The sequence below is a fragment of the Patella vulgata genome, chromosome 4, assembly GCF_932274485.2.
Source record: "Patella vulgata chromosome 4, xgPatVulg1.2, whole genome shotgun sequence".
NCBI classification, from domain to species: Eukaryota; Metazoa; Mollusca; class Gastropoda; family Patellidae; genus Patella; species Patella vulgata.
Window position 1 is genome coordinate 61,518,439 of NC_065882.2, and position 18,522 is coordinate 61,536,960.

Consider the following 18,522-nt stretch of genomic DNA (forward strand, 5'->3'; position numbering starts at 1 on the left):
AGGTCTGTTTATTAACAATATAAATTGTATTAGTAATCAAAAGACCTGTAATATTCCAGAATAACTTGTATATTAACGGCACTGTTCTGTCCGGGGATCACGTGGCTAAGTGGGTAAGACGCTAGCTCGCTAGCCTGGAGGTCGGGTGTTCGATCCCTGCATTGGCCGAGAAAGTTCATCCAGATTTTCCGGCGTGGTTCTCCCATGTCAGTGATGCAGGACGGAGGGGCTGACAAGGAAAGCTGTCTAGTCGTTCGGATGGGACGAAAAACCGAGGTCCCGTGTACACATTGGCGTGCACGTAAAAGATCCCTTGGAGGTTGGAATTCGATATAAGAGTAGGCCGTAGTGCAGCTGTCCGGGAAAAATGTCCCTCATAGAACACTGTATGGCGTATGCCCGTCTTCATTAGCCCAGGTTAGGAGTAGGACGTTAAACTCGATTTCGTTTCATTTCTGTTAATTCACAACGTAATTCTGTTGGGTTCAGTTAATGCATGCGCGTCGCAGACTTTACTTATGGCGGTAAATGTTCGAATGTGCGCTGACGATGCAGAAAAAAGAACAGAGGGAAATCAACAAAAAGATGTGAAGGTAAGTCTTCCTAATAATATGTATGTGTGAAGGCAAATCTACAGCATAGATAGATACTGAGAATGTTATTGGATTTACAGACACCCCCTCTGTATACTGTCTGTTTAGTTTGCTGCTTTGTTGTGTTTGGGGGGGGGGGGGGTCACGTGGCTAAGTGGGTAAGACGCTGACTCGCTAGCCTGAAGGTCGGGTGTTCGATCCCTGCATTGGCCGAGAAAGTTCATCCCGATTTTCCGGCGTGGTTTCCCCTTGTCAGTGATGCAGGACGGAGGGTCTGACAAGGACAGCTGTCTAGTCGTTCGGATGGGACGGAAAACCGAGGTCTCGTGTACACATTGGCGTGCACGTAAAAGATCCCTTGGCAGTTTGAATTCGATATAAGAGTAGGCCGTAGCGCCGCTGCCCGGGCAAAATTTTCCTCATAGCACACTGTAAACCTCATTTCATTTCATTTCATTTCATTTTGTTGTGTTTGGAATCTGTGATCAGTAAAATAGAGGCCATGCAAATGTATGTTGTATTGTAGAAATATTTTAAATCGCCCATGTAAACAATATTAATATGTAAGAGACGCGTTGGCTCGGTGAATGTGATGCTAACTTATTAACCATTAGCCAAAAAAGCTACCTAGGCCTGTTTTCCAACCTGTCCTTGAAGGCTAGGAGACCCAGCGTGTCCGAGACAACTTTTAAGAACGGTATTATGTGAAGGAAAACAGAAACAAACAAGCACAATATACATAATTTATTACAATACAATACAATAATAATGACAAACAAAAATTACATATAATATGTTAAATATAATATAAAATTTGCAATAGCACATCTCCCCATTGGGCAACCAAAGATCACGATATGATTTGATAATATTATACCTAAACCAGATTCAAAATCCAATTCAAAATTCAGACTATTTGCCATGGCAACAATCATATTTAAGATTCATACTAGATAATATAACACTAACTAGACTTGCTTGAAACTGTTGAATGTTATTCATAAAGCTGTCTGTTAATGTTGCTGTTACTAAATGCCCTCTAAATATAACACCAATATCATTAGTGGATTTATACTAAATTTATACTAAATTACATAACACTAATATCATAAGGAATTTATACTAAATTACATAACACTAATGTCATTAGGAATTTATACTAAATTACATAACACTAATATCATAAGGAATTTATACTAAATTACATAACACTAATGTCATTAGGAATTTATACTACATTACATAACACTAATATCATTAGGAATATATATTAAATACATAAGCTAACATCATTAGGGTTATATACTAAATTACATAACATTAATATCGTTAGGGAGCTATAATAGACAACATAACGCTGGGCAAAACCAACAAATGGGCATGTAAATGTAATCAAATTACAACATCTGAATAATGATCTATGCAAGGTGATCTCCAATTAAACCTATATTTAAGCCTGTTATATGTTAGTTCACCGGATGGAAAGATACCATTTCTAAATAATTAAAAAAAACGACCCCAAACTTTACAGTCAAAACGGTTGCCATGATTTCCAATTTAGTTTTCTGCTACTTCCGGCACTCATTATTGGACCGCTGGTACATATTTATACATATTTTATATAATGCAACCATGTTTCCGTATATTGATACAGCTCATCATTGTCATTGAGTACATCACACTCACGGTTGCAAATATTTACAGTTGAAATAAAATCACTCTATCACCATACGGAACATTTTCGTTTTGGGTTCATGTAACTATTAACTGGACATTCAAATACTCTAGAAAAATCTACTGAATTCTGACAAGCACCTATGATCCTGAAAATATTACAAAGTATAAGTAAAATTGTTTTTGATTTACCCAAACGACATTTTAAAAATTGTTTTTATTTACTAGTGGTGCATTTGCTATAGGACCAGGCCATCACTTTATTGTCTGCGTAATGTAAGAAATAATACAGCACGCCCATAATCGTTATACAGCATACAAACATTCTCGTTTGAGGACTCAACACAACATTTTGGCTCTACTTTTAAATTTAAACCTACTAGTGACCTTTAGCTCCGAGGTCTTCGTAAACCCAGTTTTCTTTACCTTCTTAAATCCATGCTCAAACCGTCACCTAAATTAGCAGTGTTAAGCTAGGTACACAGGGCAGCGTAGGGTTACTCTTTCCAGAACACCGGGTGCTATTTTTGTTGTACCTTTACATTAATTTTGCTAGACATAGATAATGTACAAGCGTCATGGAGAATGTAAAAATCTTCTTACCTAAATCTATCGGGACTATGATATTCTGTTAATATTCGTTGTTTAGCTTCCTCTTCTCGCATATTTCCACAGAAGGTCTGAAGACAGAAGACAGTAAAGAACATTTGGCAAATGAAAGAGGGTTAATTCATACCTTCAAATCAGATTAATAAAGACAGCTTCGGTTATTTGAAATACCAACTTTTACATTGTAGCGGAGATAGTCGTATGCCAATTTAAAAGTCAAAAGTAATTACACCATGAAATGAAAGCCTACTTTTACACTTGGTCACGGATAGACCGATATTCGCCATAGTACCTAATGTGAATGTTTTCACTTTAAATACCGTTAAAAATACCCTTTAAAGTCCCTTTAATAATATCTCTAAAGGTGTAAAGTACCTGAGCAAAACTTATAAACAGAAGTTGATCATGGTTAAATTCTAATCCTGGTAATCTCGACTCTTCCATTCCTCTTTCTTTTATCCACTTTCTATACGCCTAGAAAATAACATATTGTTATCGACCTTTACGTTATATATACGCACATGATAATAAGAGGATAGTGCTTTCATTGGAACTTTATGTACCCTAAGGTCATAAAACAGCCTTATTATTGACAGCTCTTTGGGGTAACTGTTATTAGATACTTTCAGTTCATCACTGAACTGTGCTTTCTCAGAAAAACGATAGATTACAATCACATTATCGTCGGGTCAATATGCTTCTGGGGAGGATTGAGCAATGGCGGTAGCCCCCCCCCCACCCCCGCGCCCCCTTACACCTTATCCTACTGACACGGTATTAATGAATGTACTTTTCATTCGAAGCTGGCCCTTTGCAAACACAACGAGCCCAGCGTTTCAACTTTCTTGTCGATTCTACGGTACGAAGCAATTCTTTCTGTTGAGTGTATTCCATATCCAAGACCGACCCACGTTTCGCAGATAATGTTTGAAAATATTATGGAAGAATCTCACCGTCCCCTCCCCCCTGGAACTGTCAGCGATGTTTACCTTTTAGCATAGATCGTATATGTGAGACTGCTACGAACTAAATACTAAATTTTCTTTAATTGAAAGAAATGCCGACTGACCGGAAGTATTATTATTATAGACCAAGTTACATACACCTTATTGTAAATACCTGATAAGCCTGTTTAATTCCACCTATATCAGCTATATTTTCACCCTGTGTATTTATACCATTTATCTGATAATACAATAATATAAAAACATGGGAATTGTTGTACTTTTGTGTTGCAATATTCATAATGTATACTATAAAATAAAACCAAGTACGAACAATCCAAGCCATTAGACAAAATTCGAAGTCCTAAAAAAACAGTATAGGCAAAATAGTGTTATAAGGCAAAATAGTGTAATCAGCATATGGACTGTTCAACGTGTACAAAATACACGACAAACAGTGGTAACAGGTGTCCGGAAGAGTAATCTTACCCTGCCTTGCGCCACACCCGCCATAGCTGCATCCAAACTATTAGGCGAAATCTCGGTAAAATAGCGTGATTGGCCAATGGACTATCGGTATGCAAAATGCACGTGATGAACAGTGTTAACGATGTAGTAGACAGACATTATCAGGGATAGTATATGCGTCAATGAAATATATCTAGAATAATAGCCGAGAGAGACATGTTATATTTACCAATCAAGTCAATATGACGGCCATAAAACTTTTTAAAGGTTTTAATAAGTTTAGTTCGCAAGTATCCCTGTAGTTGAAGCTTAGATGACAAATGCCTCGATCTACTTAAAAAATCAGAATAAAATGAACAAGCTCTCGCGTAACGATTTAGTTGAGACACAAACACTCCATAAGCTGGTGATATTGGAATGTTAATAAATGGAAAGTTAACTATTTTGACTATTTTAACTCTCGGGAAATCGATATATTATTTTTATTTGCCCTATATAACCCACCCATCATACTAATATTTTAATATTTAGGTTTTGTATTTGCTAAATAACAGTTTGAATAAAATTCATTTTAGCGTATTGAGAGTACCTCTAAAATGATGTTATCGTCTAGTAAGCCGAGCTATTTATTTTTCAAGAATTGTTCTTTGCTTATATTTTTGTTATATTTGACTTACGTTTTGATTAATTTCCGGCACAGTAAAATTAGAATACTGATCTATAACGCACTGCGCCTCCTCTTTAAATCTACTGATGACTTGACTGGTCCACCACTGACGTACATTACCATTCTTGTCATACTGTCGACCTGTAATATGGTACCAAATAAAGGAGATCATCAGTTTCTATATGAAGCAATCTAAATTCACAATCTATGTAGAAATAAAAACTCTGATAATTGCTGAAATGTGATAGCTATCCAAATTGTCTACCATTTGATTGTCTATGACAGAATCTATCGACACCTGAAACAAGCATTTCCCACCAAAAGTAGGAATAAAACTCTAACTGAATATTCTCAATGCCACCTCCTTCAGTACGTATAAAATTATCAATCAATGGATAGGTACCATTGACACTCCATTTGATATTTCTGCTGTAGCATCTCAGACATATAGCAGCTCAGACTTATTGTAATGTTGGATTTAAAAGTTGTTCTGCTTTTTGAACATGTAAATTCCTAGTTGCTTTTAATTAAGTCACGTAAGGTCATTACACTTGATTGTCAACTGTTATAATTGGCTTTTTTCAAATTTCAAATAATATTTATTGTCCATTAGTCACTAGGCCTATTACACAGAAAATAAATATAAATAAGTGGAAATAGTAAAAACACAATGATGCTGTAAAGTCATTATAGGAAAACCTTCAATGGTATTGCCAGTCAAATAACTGAATCATAATCCAAAAAGTCGCCATTTTATGTCATCGATTCCAGTGTAGAAAATATTATATATTTACCTAGATCATCAAAGCCATGAGTTATTTCATGTCCTATTACCATACCAACACCGCCATAATTCAGGGAACTGAAAAAAACAATAGTTGTAATGATATTGATGGCGAGATTTGTGCAAAACAACACATAATTATATAATAATAATATTACATGATTATATGACTAATTATTATTTACAGATTCATAGATATGCAAAAAAGCACCGAAACAACGGAAATCTGTGATAATATGATACATATGTTTTATCTGTCTTCTCCATTGTCAAAATATTAGCTATGGAATGAGTTTATTTGAAAACGCAAATTAAATTGCTTATGAAATATTGGGAGAATAACAGGAAAGGGATCCAAGGCCAAGGATAAATTCTGTGGCCTAGATCACTCATGCGAGGAATATTCCTACTGTCCATTTGAGGATAGTACTCAAGTCATTAAGCATGAGAGCCAGTCATTATAATTAATTACGTCATATTTGACCAATGAGATAATTGAAAGCTGAAACCATCAAACATTACACACCAGGACCGATCGACAGGGTAACAGTCAGACACAATGTAGATTGTTAGAGAGGAGACATGCGTTGACTCTTGTGAAGGAAGACCTATCTGGATTCACAATACCCCGTTAAGTCGTAGGACTAGGAGAGCCATGATGTAGTGGGATAGTTCAGTAAACTCGTGAGAATGACTTTATTTTAATCTATGCTTGTAGCCCTTGTATCCAGTGATTGACATAAAATGTAGAACTGTGATATTGTTATTTCTGTGTGTAACCATAACTGAATAGGCAGAGAATTAATTCACGACGTTTAAAGTGGAGTCCTAACCAGTAGAGAATTACAAATATAATCAGAGACAATACTACAAGGCTAATAAAATATGTAACAGAGAAGAGAGTATGCGCCCCAAGTTGGATGTGGGGAGTTTTTGGCATGTTGGCTTTCCACATCTAGCCAGCGACTCATAGCACTGCATATCACTACATATTTGATTTGGTTGTCGTAACTGCATAATGCTACATAGTATACTGCTGGTGAGCTGACAATGATCTCGATACTAATGATGGTACAGTTATGATACTGTTGCCGTGTTTAGATGAAGGTGAAAATCATTATCACAACCTATATGAAATTATTATGAAGATGATGCGGTTGAAGAGGATCATGGTGATGATATGCATTGATGGCTAAGCTACTGTTGTTATTGCTGCCGCAGATGACAAGGATACTAAAACTGATAATGGAAATGATGATAGCTTCTATAGTAATATGATTGATACATGGACATGTTATACTAAGTCATATTTAACTTACTTGGGATAGGTTTTACTGTAAAATCGTGGTTGTAAAAATGCAGCTGGAAATTCTGAAAGTACATGATATACAAGTCAACCGACCTTTAAAGTTATTGGTATGTTACTATACACAATGAAATAAATTTAATTGGGTTTAACGTCCTATTGTTCTGCTCTTTGAATCTTTGAACCAATGAACTTTTGGGCTCTCTAAAACAGCAAAGGAACGGAAGGTCTGTGTTCGACAATAATTATTCTAAGATATGCAAATACATGTACATGCATACACTTACCAATATAGTTGGTTTCGCCTTTGTAGTTTGCATTTACAGTTGCTGGACCAAAACCATATGACCAACTATTAATGTTAAAATTATCATTTAATATCAGTACATATTTTAAATTGCAAGGATAAAATTAATTTATCACCCAATAATACATTCTACAGTAGATATCGCTTGTGTGATATATTTCATAATCTACTGCGATACCTCCTGGTTAGTTGAAAAGGAACTACTTTTTTATTTTCAAAGAACAGTTCATTTCTTATTAAAAGTAACTTTTTGTTTTATTAAAAATGAACTATTGTTAATCAACTGACCTTGGTGGATACACTGGGTCAATATAAAGGACTTTGCAATGATTGAATTGCTGTCAAAAAATGATGTATCACTACGCCGTAATGTTCAGTAAAAGTGAAATCAATAGCAAAGAATTATATTTATTTATTTGTGCATGTACGAAGGGATTGGGTGATAAATAAAATCTTCTACTCTTTTTTTATATCAAAAAATATCAACACTCGTTGATATTTTTTGATATCAAAAAAGACTGGTAGGAGATTCTCTATATATTCGGATTTTGTTACCATATTTCCGAATGTTTAGAACATGCATAGATTGGTTTGTATTCTCATAAGTATGCCCTTTTTACAGGTGCAAATTCAGATGGCAATGGCTATATATTTATTCAAGGAGGCAGTAGTCGAGCATTTAGGACGTCGAGTAGACAGAATAATTCCCTTCCCTAACATTGCGTACGTGACCGTAGAAAAAATAACCGAAGAAATTATCAGAATGACCAAAATAATGTATTCTGGAGACGTTGAACACCATTCCTATTCTACAATATTGAAAATGAAATGAAATGGGGTTTAGCGTCTTACTATTCTGCTCTGACTAGGCTAATGAAGACTGACTTAGACCATACCTAATTTATATCGAATTCCAACCGCCAAGGGGATCTTTAATGTGCACACCAGTGTGTAAACGGGACCTCGGTTTATCGTCCAAACCGAACGACCAGACAGCTGTCTATAGCAGGCCCTCCGTCCTGCACCACTGACAAGAACCCACGACGGAATATCTCGATGAACTTTCTCGCCCAACACCGCGATTGAACCCGCGACCTCCAGACTAGCGAGTCAGCGCCTTGCTCACTGAGCCACCGTGGCCCCCTCTCTAATAATATTGGAAACCAGAGGATGTCTCGGTTGTCTGTGATTCTAATAGTAATACTGCCGTTAGTAACTAAATTAATAACCCAGACCACTGAATTTATCTGGTTATCCAAGCAGTAGATCAATAATTATTGAACAGGGGGCGGTTGTTCAAAGTTCCGTTAACGTTTAACGACTCGTTAACATTGTGTTAATGGATCGTTATCTTTAACGGGGCGAAAGTCTGTTGCTGGAAGCCCCGTTAACTTTAACATGTCGTTAACTTGCCGTTATATTTAACGGAGGTGTTGGGCTCCGTTGTATGTTTAACGATAGTCGCAGTATACCCTTAGCAAAAAGTCATAGATTACCAGTGTAATGTTCTATAGAACATTCGCGTGGGTTTGGCGATGGGGGAGCTTTTCTACAGAATTTTGGGGGCCTGTAGGAAACAATGGCCCCAAATAGTCTACAGATTCTGTAGTACAAATCCCATAATTTTTCTACAGATTTATGCTAAAATTTCTAAAGGAAAAAATAAACTATTCTATAGTTTTTTTAATAGTGTTTTCTGTTGTAAATTCTACAGTTATCTTTTGTCTTTAATCAAGTTTTGCGATCAAACGGCACAGTTGCCCCACTGTCTCCAGTGTTTTGTTAATACTAACTTCTATGAAGTTGACATACATGTACATTGAATTTAAAATTTTAAAACTCAGTCAGTGAACAAAACAGCCTGTTAGCTAACTAATGAAATTGACTTTCCAGCAACAGAAATTTAACGGACCGTTAACAAACCACACGTTAGCAAGATAACGATGCGTTAAGAGTTTAACGGATCGTTAAAATAACTTCGTTTTGAGCAACCGGCTCCTGGGCTATAAAACACGTTTTTGATGATTAAACTGTACCACGTGGAAAGTTTAAGTAGGGAACAACGGCCATTAAACCGGTCTGATATTGTGATGATTAGTTTTATTATTTCAGCTGTGATATGCGGGCGTAAACGGCGATCTTTAAATGTCATGTTTATAAGTTCTACATATATAAGTGCTAGTAAGAAGTAAGTGATATCTATATTTACCTAGTTCGATCTACGGGAATATTTAAACGTTTAAACGATTCTTTACTCAGTTCATATTCCGTTTTCAAAATATTTTCAAAATAGTTGTTTCCATATTCATACTGAAAAGAATATTTAAACAGTTCATATTCCGTTTTCAAAATATTTTCAAAATAGTTGTTTCCATATTCATACTGAAAAGAATATTTAAACAGTTTGAGATATTCCTATTGAAATGTGGGCCTCAACATGGAATGCTTCATGGTAAATGGCTCCAAAATATTATGACGTTTGAAAGACCAGGATAATATAATCTATTAGCCTACTTACGTTATTATATAAATTATTTAAGTAATTATTATCTAATATTTCATCGGGGTACCCAACATTTTCACCAATAGCATCGACCTGAAAAAGACAATGATGACATGGCGACGATTAAATAATTTTTCTTGCACGCTTTAATTGCAGTATTTACGAGTATGGTTGTCCATCCGAATGTCGTGTACCCTCATGGCGAAGATTTCACCGATAAAAATTAGACGTCTCCTGCTTTTGACCCGATGATAAGTCATTGTGAAAAAAAATATGTAAAGACCTCTGAATTGTAGAGTGGTCACAAGAAATTGATAAAGAATATAACACCCAATCAAAGATGATTGCTACTACTAATAGACCACACAGTTGTTAATAAGCTCCCCAGCCGAGTGATTATGATTATAAAACACATTCCATATGGGAACCATATAGATAAGCTTTTCGTAATTCCTTAGCGTGGCAAAGATGCATTTTCCCAGTTTCCAGTGTTGATGGCTATACCACAGGTTTAAGAAATGAAATGAAATGAAACGGGGTTTTACGTCCCACTGTTCTGCTCCAACTGGGCTAATGAAGACGCGCACACGCCATACAGTATGCGATGAGGGAAATTTTGCCCGGACAGCGACGCTATGGCCTACTCTTATATCGAATTCCAATTGCCAAAGGATCTTTTACGTGCACGCCAATGTGTACACATGACCCCCATTTTCCGTTCCATCCGAACGACTAGCCAGCTGGACCTTCTCGACACCGGTTTAAGACACAGGTCCACAAGATTCGACTATACTTTCAAATTTAATATCATTCAAAACTTAAATTGGGCATTTTCTCACCTTTTTCCTTGCTACTTGTCTTGTCTCTTCATCCATCCATGTATTAGATTCAAGTTGTTCTTTGAAAACAGCTCTAAGATTATCTATCATCACCATTATCTACAAATACATTCTGTGAAAGTCAATATGCGCTAGTTTACTGAATGGTAAACTGGTCAATTAAAACGATAATACACTCGTTGATCAGTGTGGTATCAGAAAGGGAAACGCAGAAACATATTCGAAATTGCAAAAGGGTATTAGTATGAGAAGAAAAGGGAATAAGCATATCCCAAGGGCAATTCATTGCCCTATTTAAAGCATGGCCATTAAATATCTTCCGGTCTTTTGTAGATCATCATTTCTAGTAACATTTGATAGGAAATTAAACATAGGAAAATGAATTAGCGAATTGCAAGCTATACTTACATTATCTTTTGCTGCTTTATCAAACGTTTCATCAACAAACATTCTACCTGCCGCCATCTTCAATCCATTTTTAGTGTACTCGGCACATTTTTGCCATCTTGGTACAGAAACACTCGTACCAAATATTATCTTTGATATAAGAAATAAAAAAGATAGGTTGCCATGGCACGAAATAATCGCCCACAGCAGCTAAATCGTCTGGGAAGTCAACAAGGGTTGTCGGATATTTTGTTAACATAAAACTTACGAGTAACAACCCACTAAATAATTATCTGAAATCATTAAAATGTGTTTCAATTGTTTGTCTCATGACCTTAAACACTGTGCATAAGTCAATCGGATATTAACTTTAACCTCTAGGGGGCCCACTAGACTTTTCAAAGTGATCGGGGTGGGGGAGATTTCGGTAGAGGTCCTTGATAGTTCTAAATGAACCATATCACCTATGTTTTTAAAAATGCCACCGTGAACTTTGTTCTGTGTAGTGTTAACAAGCTTCAGAAGTCAGAGTATGACTGGAAAGATAAATATATTTTGTAAATTCTATAGTTTTTTCAAATACCACAATGAATAATCCCTGCATATTTGAAATAAAATCTGATGTGACTGTAGAAATGTATTGTACCTAGTCTTCACCAGGAAATTTGTAAGGACCAACTGTCAACTGAAGAGGGCGTATAAATATACATATATACCGAAATATGATTATAAAATGTAAAACTGGTTTATGTACACGAAGTATGAAGACTTTAGTGCCTTAAGTCTAGATGATATTGGTATTGACCCGTACAAGGAAAGGTAACTCTGTTTTTTTTTCTAATCTGTTAATGATAAACACCATAAAAGTCTAAATCTACCTTCTTGTAATCAGTATTTAAGTTGTCTAACTCATTGGTTAAATCAGTAAGAAATGACATTGTAATTCTCCACCCGATGTAATTGGATAGAATTCTGAAATAAAACAGAATAGTGGGCGATTGATATACTATTTCTAAATGTTAATAAATATGTCATTATTCTAATTAAATAAAAAACATTTAGTACTGAGATAATATATTCAACCTAAGTTCCTCGGTGTATCTGAACAGACAAGGGACAGTCACGAAACTGAACTATTTATAATATAAAATCTTCAAATATGCCAGGCAACGAACATACGCCCACCAGCGTCATTTTGAGTGGTGGCTATTAAGTTTTCGAAGCAATAATGAATTTAGTTACGATTCTTCTCTTAACAACTAGCCGAACAGTTCCAGCAAAATTGAAAAGATTCTAACGTATACAAAGTTTTGGTGACGGGGTCAAAATCTAGATAAGAATTATCTTTATGGCAATATATGGTTAAACGACCCCAGCAAGTTTGAAAACAATTAACAACACCTCTAACCCGTTTGGCATTTACATAAACGGTGCACAGCCAAGCCGATATGAATAGACAGACAGGGGTTACGACAGTATACCCCCACATGCAATTTGGGTGATTAAAACAAACCGTGTTGGTGTTGAAGATAAAAGTTGGAACAAACTGCTGAAATATTCAGGAACTTCATTAATGATAGACAGAGAATCATTTATGATTATATCAACACCTTTGGTCTGGAATATTGTCTGGAAGTATCTCAACCATTTAAACTAAAATTATTGAAAAAATAAGTAAATTAGTATGTTACAAGAAGAAGACTATTTAAACATTACAGTTATTTCCCTTTCTGTTTCAGGACATTCCAATTGAGCTTAAACAATCGGGATTCCTTGATAATGATCGACGTGTTTGAATTCATACTTAGAATACTTCAATGAAATGCCGTTTATTTTATGTACTACAACTGGATTTGCCTTCACAAATGCTTTATATAGCACGGTAAGCATGCCGAGTCACTTACAAAACTAGTATGGCTGTCCGAATATTGTATATAATGATCATAAGAAATAAATTATCTTTTAAAAAGAGATAATTTCGAGATTAACAATTCCAAACGAACGACAAGGGTTAAACTTGTGCCATAAAGCCCGAATCAATCTGACTTATTTGCCTTTGATAACTATACCAATCTAATCGGAGGTTCATAATTATTCAGCATTCAAACTATTCACTTAAAGGACAGATATTCGGAAAGCTGTTTCTTAAACAACAGATATTCAGAAATTTGCTTCTCTTATAAATTTATTCCGATGGCTAAACTGGCCAAACGAACAGGTTATATAATATACGACAAACGACAGAGCTATGCATAAAGCAACGTCGTTGATGGCTTTTAAACGAACCAATGAACAGAGTTTTAAATATTCAACACAGAACTGTTTCACTCATTGCGTTCACAAGCTAAACGCGTTAAAACGCAACGAATGGCGTAACACGGGGATGGGGGTGGGGGTGTCACTCGGCAAACCTCAGTGATTCTCAACCAGTGTGCCGCAGCACACAGGTGTGCCGCGAGATCTTCTTAAATGTGCCGCAAAATTTTGAACGGCACACTAAGAAAATGTGAAAAACCACGTGATCCCAATTGAGTATTCATTGGTGTCCACTAATAAGTTCATGGCTGTGTTTTCTTTTTTAGTTTGAGTCATTCTATAGTCTCTGTCTACGGATGTATTCCGTCTGACTTACCATGGGTTTTTATTTAGCAAAAATTTCAAATATTTTTCATATATATTTAGCCAGGCGTGCCGCTATTTTTTTTAATGTGTTCCAAGGTGTGGCAGGGGCAAAAAAAGGTTGAGAACCACTGCTCTACATCTAGCCTCGCCTGTAGACGGTAAGTGATATGTACCTACGCCTATACAATTGCAATGCGGCATTGGTTTACTTATTAGGAAAACTTGCCGCTTTTAAAAAAGAAGTTATCTGAATTTCGTCGTTCGAACCGTGTGTAGAATCTCTAGTACAAAGTTGTCCTTGTTTGAAGAAAATCAGATAAACTTGAAAGGAAAACAGCTTCATGGACAACGCCGTTGGTAATCCGGGAACTTGAGAGTAGTTCCAATGGCGGACATCGTCATAAAGCCGAGGCTAGATAAAGGGTACTGAAATCTGCTGAGGTTTGCCGAGTGGGGGGGGGGGGGTTGTTATAAAATAATAAGGATGGGCGGTGACATATTACCTGGGGATATATACTCTGTAGATGTGAAATGTTCATTTTATTATACAACGCTGTTAAATTTCTTCTTTTTTCTAATGATACTGAAATCTGGAAAACAATATTTATCATAGTTTTTTTTTCAACTTTGGGGAAATCGCCGAACCCCGTATCGTATAATTTGATAATTTGAAGAGCTTATTACTAAAACACAGATGTGTGAAGTGGTTTTATCTCCTTAAAGTGTAACAATCCTACATAACAGAAAATTTCTCGGCGTGGCACTGTATTTCTCGCCAACCTACCGTAGTTCCACAAAAAATAAAAAGTAACATCAGATGTTCAAGAACAGTTAGCCTGAACATTGACGGCGTCGTAAGCATAGACTATTAAAGATAATTATGCAAGAGCTAAATATGCCTTTTGCTATTGTGGGTCGTTCTTTAAACCTTAAATTTTATTTAAATTATTAATTAGACATTTATTAACTTGCCAAGACCATGCATAATCAACTCTCGGTGCCATTGGATGGTTGAGATGTTCGACGGATTTAAACACGATTTGCGGTTAATGATTTAATTAAAAATGAATAATCGAGACTTTGTTTACTATCGCAAGAAAGGTAGAAATGACTATCGAGACTTTGCTATTCTCCAAACAGTCTTAAAGTCACTCAGAATGAAGTAATTTGGCTGACATTTTCAAGATATTCTCTTTTCATTACCTAGATTTTAACTATTATAGCGAGGACTGTCAGGTATTTATCTAAATCTTACATAATGCATCTTTAATATATTAATAGAAAAGAATAAATTACATTAGCTAAATTCACTTCAAAGTCCACCATCTCTTTCATCTGTTTCGCGGCATCGTTTTGAGTTGCTCCTAGCACGACAGCTACTTTCACCGCCAGATCCTCATACGCCTTTACCATTGTATCATTTCGCCCTTTAAGATAGTAGTCCCTTCCTGGCATTCCAAAAGACGGTTGGTTTATCTTTCGGAAATGATAGAACAAAATCCCAAATGACAAATCCCAATTCAATGATTAGGGCCCAAATCGTAATAAGCGTGCTCCATGGATCACGTGGTAAATTATTAGTTTTACATATGACAAAAAGTAATGAAATGAAATGGGGTTTAACGTCCTACTGTTCTGCTCCGACTCACAAAGAGTAGGGTAGTATGTCTGTAACCTAGTAGTTTTCCCCCACTTCGAAAGACCATTGCAGTATTGCACACACGTACATTATACTGATATACCACACGTTAATCCCGAATGGCCCGTTTTGTGTCCAGCAGATGTTAAAATGGTCTATATCTCTCTTGCCAGTCTTGGGGAATCTCAGATTCAAACAATAAGGACTTTTTATCCATTAAAAACAGGTATGATGGATAGGTGTAAAAAAACTCAATACAGAGTGTAATACAGTGTTCCGAAGCAAGTACTTACATAGATGATGTATCGTGTAGACTGTTTTGTATCAGCCTTAACCACAGTGGAAAATACTGGTAATACATCCCATTTAAAACTATTGTATAGAGCTATAGTACTCATTGCATCAACAAAATTAAACTCTGATTCTCTCCAGCCAGAAGTCACCACAGGCCATCCTCCAAATTTTTCCAGAAAGGTTAATAGTGGTTGAACTCCTCGACTTTCGATTGCGGCTAAAATAGTCAAATAATGTCTCGGATATAAAATCACTTCAACTGATGATAATGATAATTTCAATGACTATTGATGTTGATGTTGATGTTGTTGCTGCTGTTGCTGCTGCTGCTGCTGCTGCTGATGATGATGATGACAAATATGTCAAGGATAATGTCAATAGCTATTGATGTTGCTGCTGCTGCTGATAATGATGATGATGACAAATATGTCAAGGATAATGTCAATGCCAATGATAATACAGAACATAGTAAAATTAGATTTAATTATGATGACACTTACTAGTGTTCATACAGGAAGCGTAGAGAGTTTTCGTCTTGGTAACAGCTTCAGGTTCCCCTGACATAATGTTCTTCTCTAGTACATCTAATTAAAGTAAAATAAAATTACTAAATTACAAAGGCTACATAGTCAATCCTTATCGGAATATTTCAAATTCTTGTTTCAATATAAAACTGCCACGAACAAAGACGATGTCAGAATAACAAAGAGATGTAACCATCAAGAGGTCTTGGTATATAAGTAGACAGTTGGTATATGTGTAAAAAGAAGGCTAATCTTCCAGAAACCGTAATGATGTAAAATATACGTATATGCGTAAACACGTACGAGCGTACTATGGACCAGGAACCGAGCAAAAACCCATCGCCACCGTCTTGGAATTCTGGTGCCCAATTGTCCAAGGAACAAGCTAGCCATGTTTCATGTCAATGGCACTTGAATTAGCAGAACTTTGGGCTTCTTTCGAAGAGGGCGAGGGCCAACGTATAGCTATTCGGCTGGGTCGAAAAACCATTGGCAGCTGGAATTCGATATAAGAATAGGCCATAGCGCCACTGTCCGGGCAAATTTCCCTCATAACACACTGTATGGCGTATGTCCGTTTTCATTAGTTCAGTCTGAGCAAAACATAACACGTTAAACCCCATTTCATTTAGATATCAAGAGATTGCAACCAGTTCCATTTCATAATACACAACAAACAGTCCAAAAATTCGGTCGATCTAGTAATCTTCTAATACAAAGTTTAGAATGTTCCCTCCTATAACATTACCGGTACCTACAAATCATAATTCATAACATTCTTTTAAGTATGGTTTCAGTTATCAGAAAGTACCAAATATATCTTAGAAATAAACTATATACATCATCTTACTTTTAAGAGCTATATCGACTGTTTTAAAAAGTTCATCAATTATGCCATAACTGGTTTTATCTTCTGGTATAATATGTTTCTTTCTCCAATTACCACAGGCGAAGTCATAAAAGTTATCACAAGGTTCAACAGAATAATCCAAAGAATCACTGATCATAGCAGCTAAAATCAAATAATATTAATCAAATATCAAATACTAGCAGGATACCCGGCTTCGCTCGGGGGTCATAACCCAGAAACCGGAAGTGGTAGACTAACGCCACCTGGCCTATGTTACTCCCCAGTCCGAGCTACCCCTATACCCCAAATTTCAGACTCGGGGCAGACCTAGTGTAGCCGCCAACCCCGAACAGACCGGCTTCGCTCGGGGGTCATAACTCCGAAACCGGAAGTGGTAGACTAACGCCACCTGGCCTATGTTACTCCCCGGTCCGAGCTACCCCTATACCCCAAATTTTAGACTCCGGGCAGACCTAGTGTAGCCGCCAACCCCGAACAGAAAGACTTCGCTCGGGGGGGTCATAACTCCGAAACCGGAAGTGGTAGACTAACGCCACCTAGCCTATGTTACTCCCCGGTCCGAGCTACGTCCCTATACCCCAAATTTCAGACTCGGGGCAGACCTAGTGTAGACGACAACCCAGAACAGACAGACTTCGCTCGGGGGTCATAACTCCGAAACCGGAAGTGGTAGACTAACGCCACCTGGCCTATGTTACTCCCCGGTCCGAGTTACCCCTATACCCCAAATTTCAGACTCGGGCCAGACCTAGTGTAGCCGCCAACCCCGAACAGACCGGCTTCGCTCGGAGGTCATAACTCCGAAACCGGAAGTGGTAGACTAACGCCATCTGGCCGATGTTACTCCCCGGTCCGAGCTACCCCTATACCCCAAATTTCAGACTCGGGGCAGATGTAGCCGCCAACCCCGAACAGACAGACTTCGCTCGGGGATCATAACTCCGAAACCGGAAGTGGTAGACTAACGCCACCTAGCCTATGCTACTCCTCGGTCCGAGCTACCCCTATACCCCAAATTTCAGACTCGGGGCAGACCTAGTGTAGCCCGCAACCCCGAACAGACCGGCTTCGCTCGGGGGTCATAACTCCGAAACCGGAAGTTGTAGACTAACGCCACCTGCCCTATGTTATTCCCCGGTCCGAGCTACCCCTATACATCAAATTCCAGACTCGGGGCAGACCTAGTGTAGCCACCAACCCCGAACAGACAGACAGACAGACAGACAAACGACAGTCACAAATATATATATAGATAGACTAGCAGGATACCCGGCTTCGCCCGGGGGTCATAACTCCGGAAGTGGTAGACTAACGTCACCTGGTCTATGTTACTCCCCGGTCCGAGCTACCCCTATACCCCAAATTTCAGACTCGGGCCAGACCTAGTGTAGCCGCCAACCCCGAACAGACCGGCTTCGCTCGGAGGTCATAACTCCGAAACCGGAAGTGGTAGACTAACGCCATCTGGCCGATGTTACTCCCCGGTCCGAG

General features: G+C 37.4%; 1 protein-coding gene across 1 annotated transcript in view; it reads right to left on the minus strand.

Annotated features, from left to right (window-relative positions):
* Nucleotides 1-5,083: 5,083 nt before the first annotated feature.
* The window catches only part of LOC126817970 (neprilysin-4), a 31,337-nt gene continuing 17,898 nt past the window's right edge, over nt 5,084-18,522 (minus strand). The window contains exons 5-16 of the mRNA XM_050545144.1: nt 17,011-17,172; nt 16,137-16,220; nt 15,636-15,853; nt 15,000-15,179; nt 14,207-14,293; nt 12,595-12,734; nt 11,960-12,053; nt 11,103-11,231; nt 10,695-10,793; nt 9,871-9,948; nt 9,664-9,734; nt 5,084-5,096 (exon numbers count right to left, since the gene is read on the minus strand). Of these exons, the coding sequence (XP_050401101.1) occupies nt 5,084-5,096; nt 9,664-9,734; nt 9,871-9,948; nt 10,695-10,793; nt 11,103-11,231; nt 11,960-12,053; nt 12,595-12,734; nt 14,207-14,293; nt 15,000-15,179; nt 15,636-15,853; nt 16,137-16,220; nt 17,011-17,172 (1,355 nt within the window). The remainder of the gene's footprint in view (nt 5,097-9,663; nt 9,735-9,870; nt 9,949-10,694; nt 10,794-11,102; nt 11,232-11,959; nt 12,054-12,594; nt 12,735-14,206; nt 14,294-14,999; nt 15,180-15,635; nt 15,854-16,136; nt 16,221-17,010; nt 17,173-18,522) is intronic.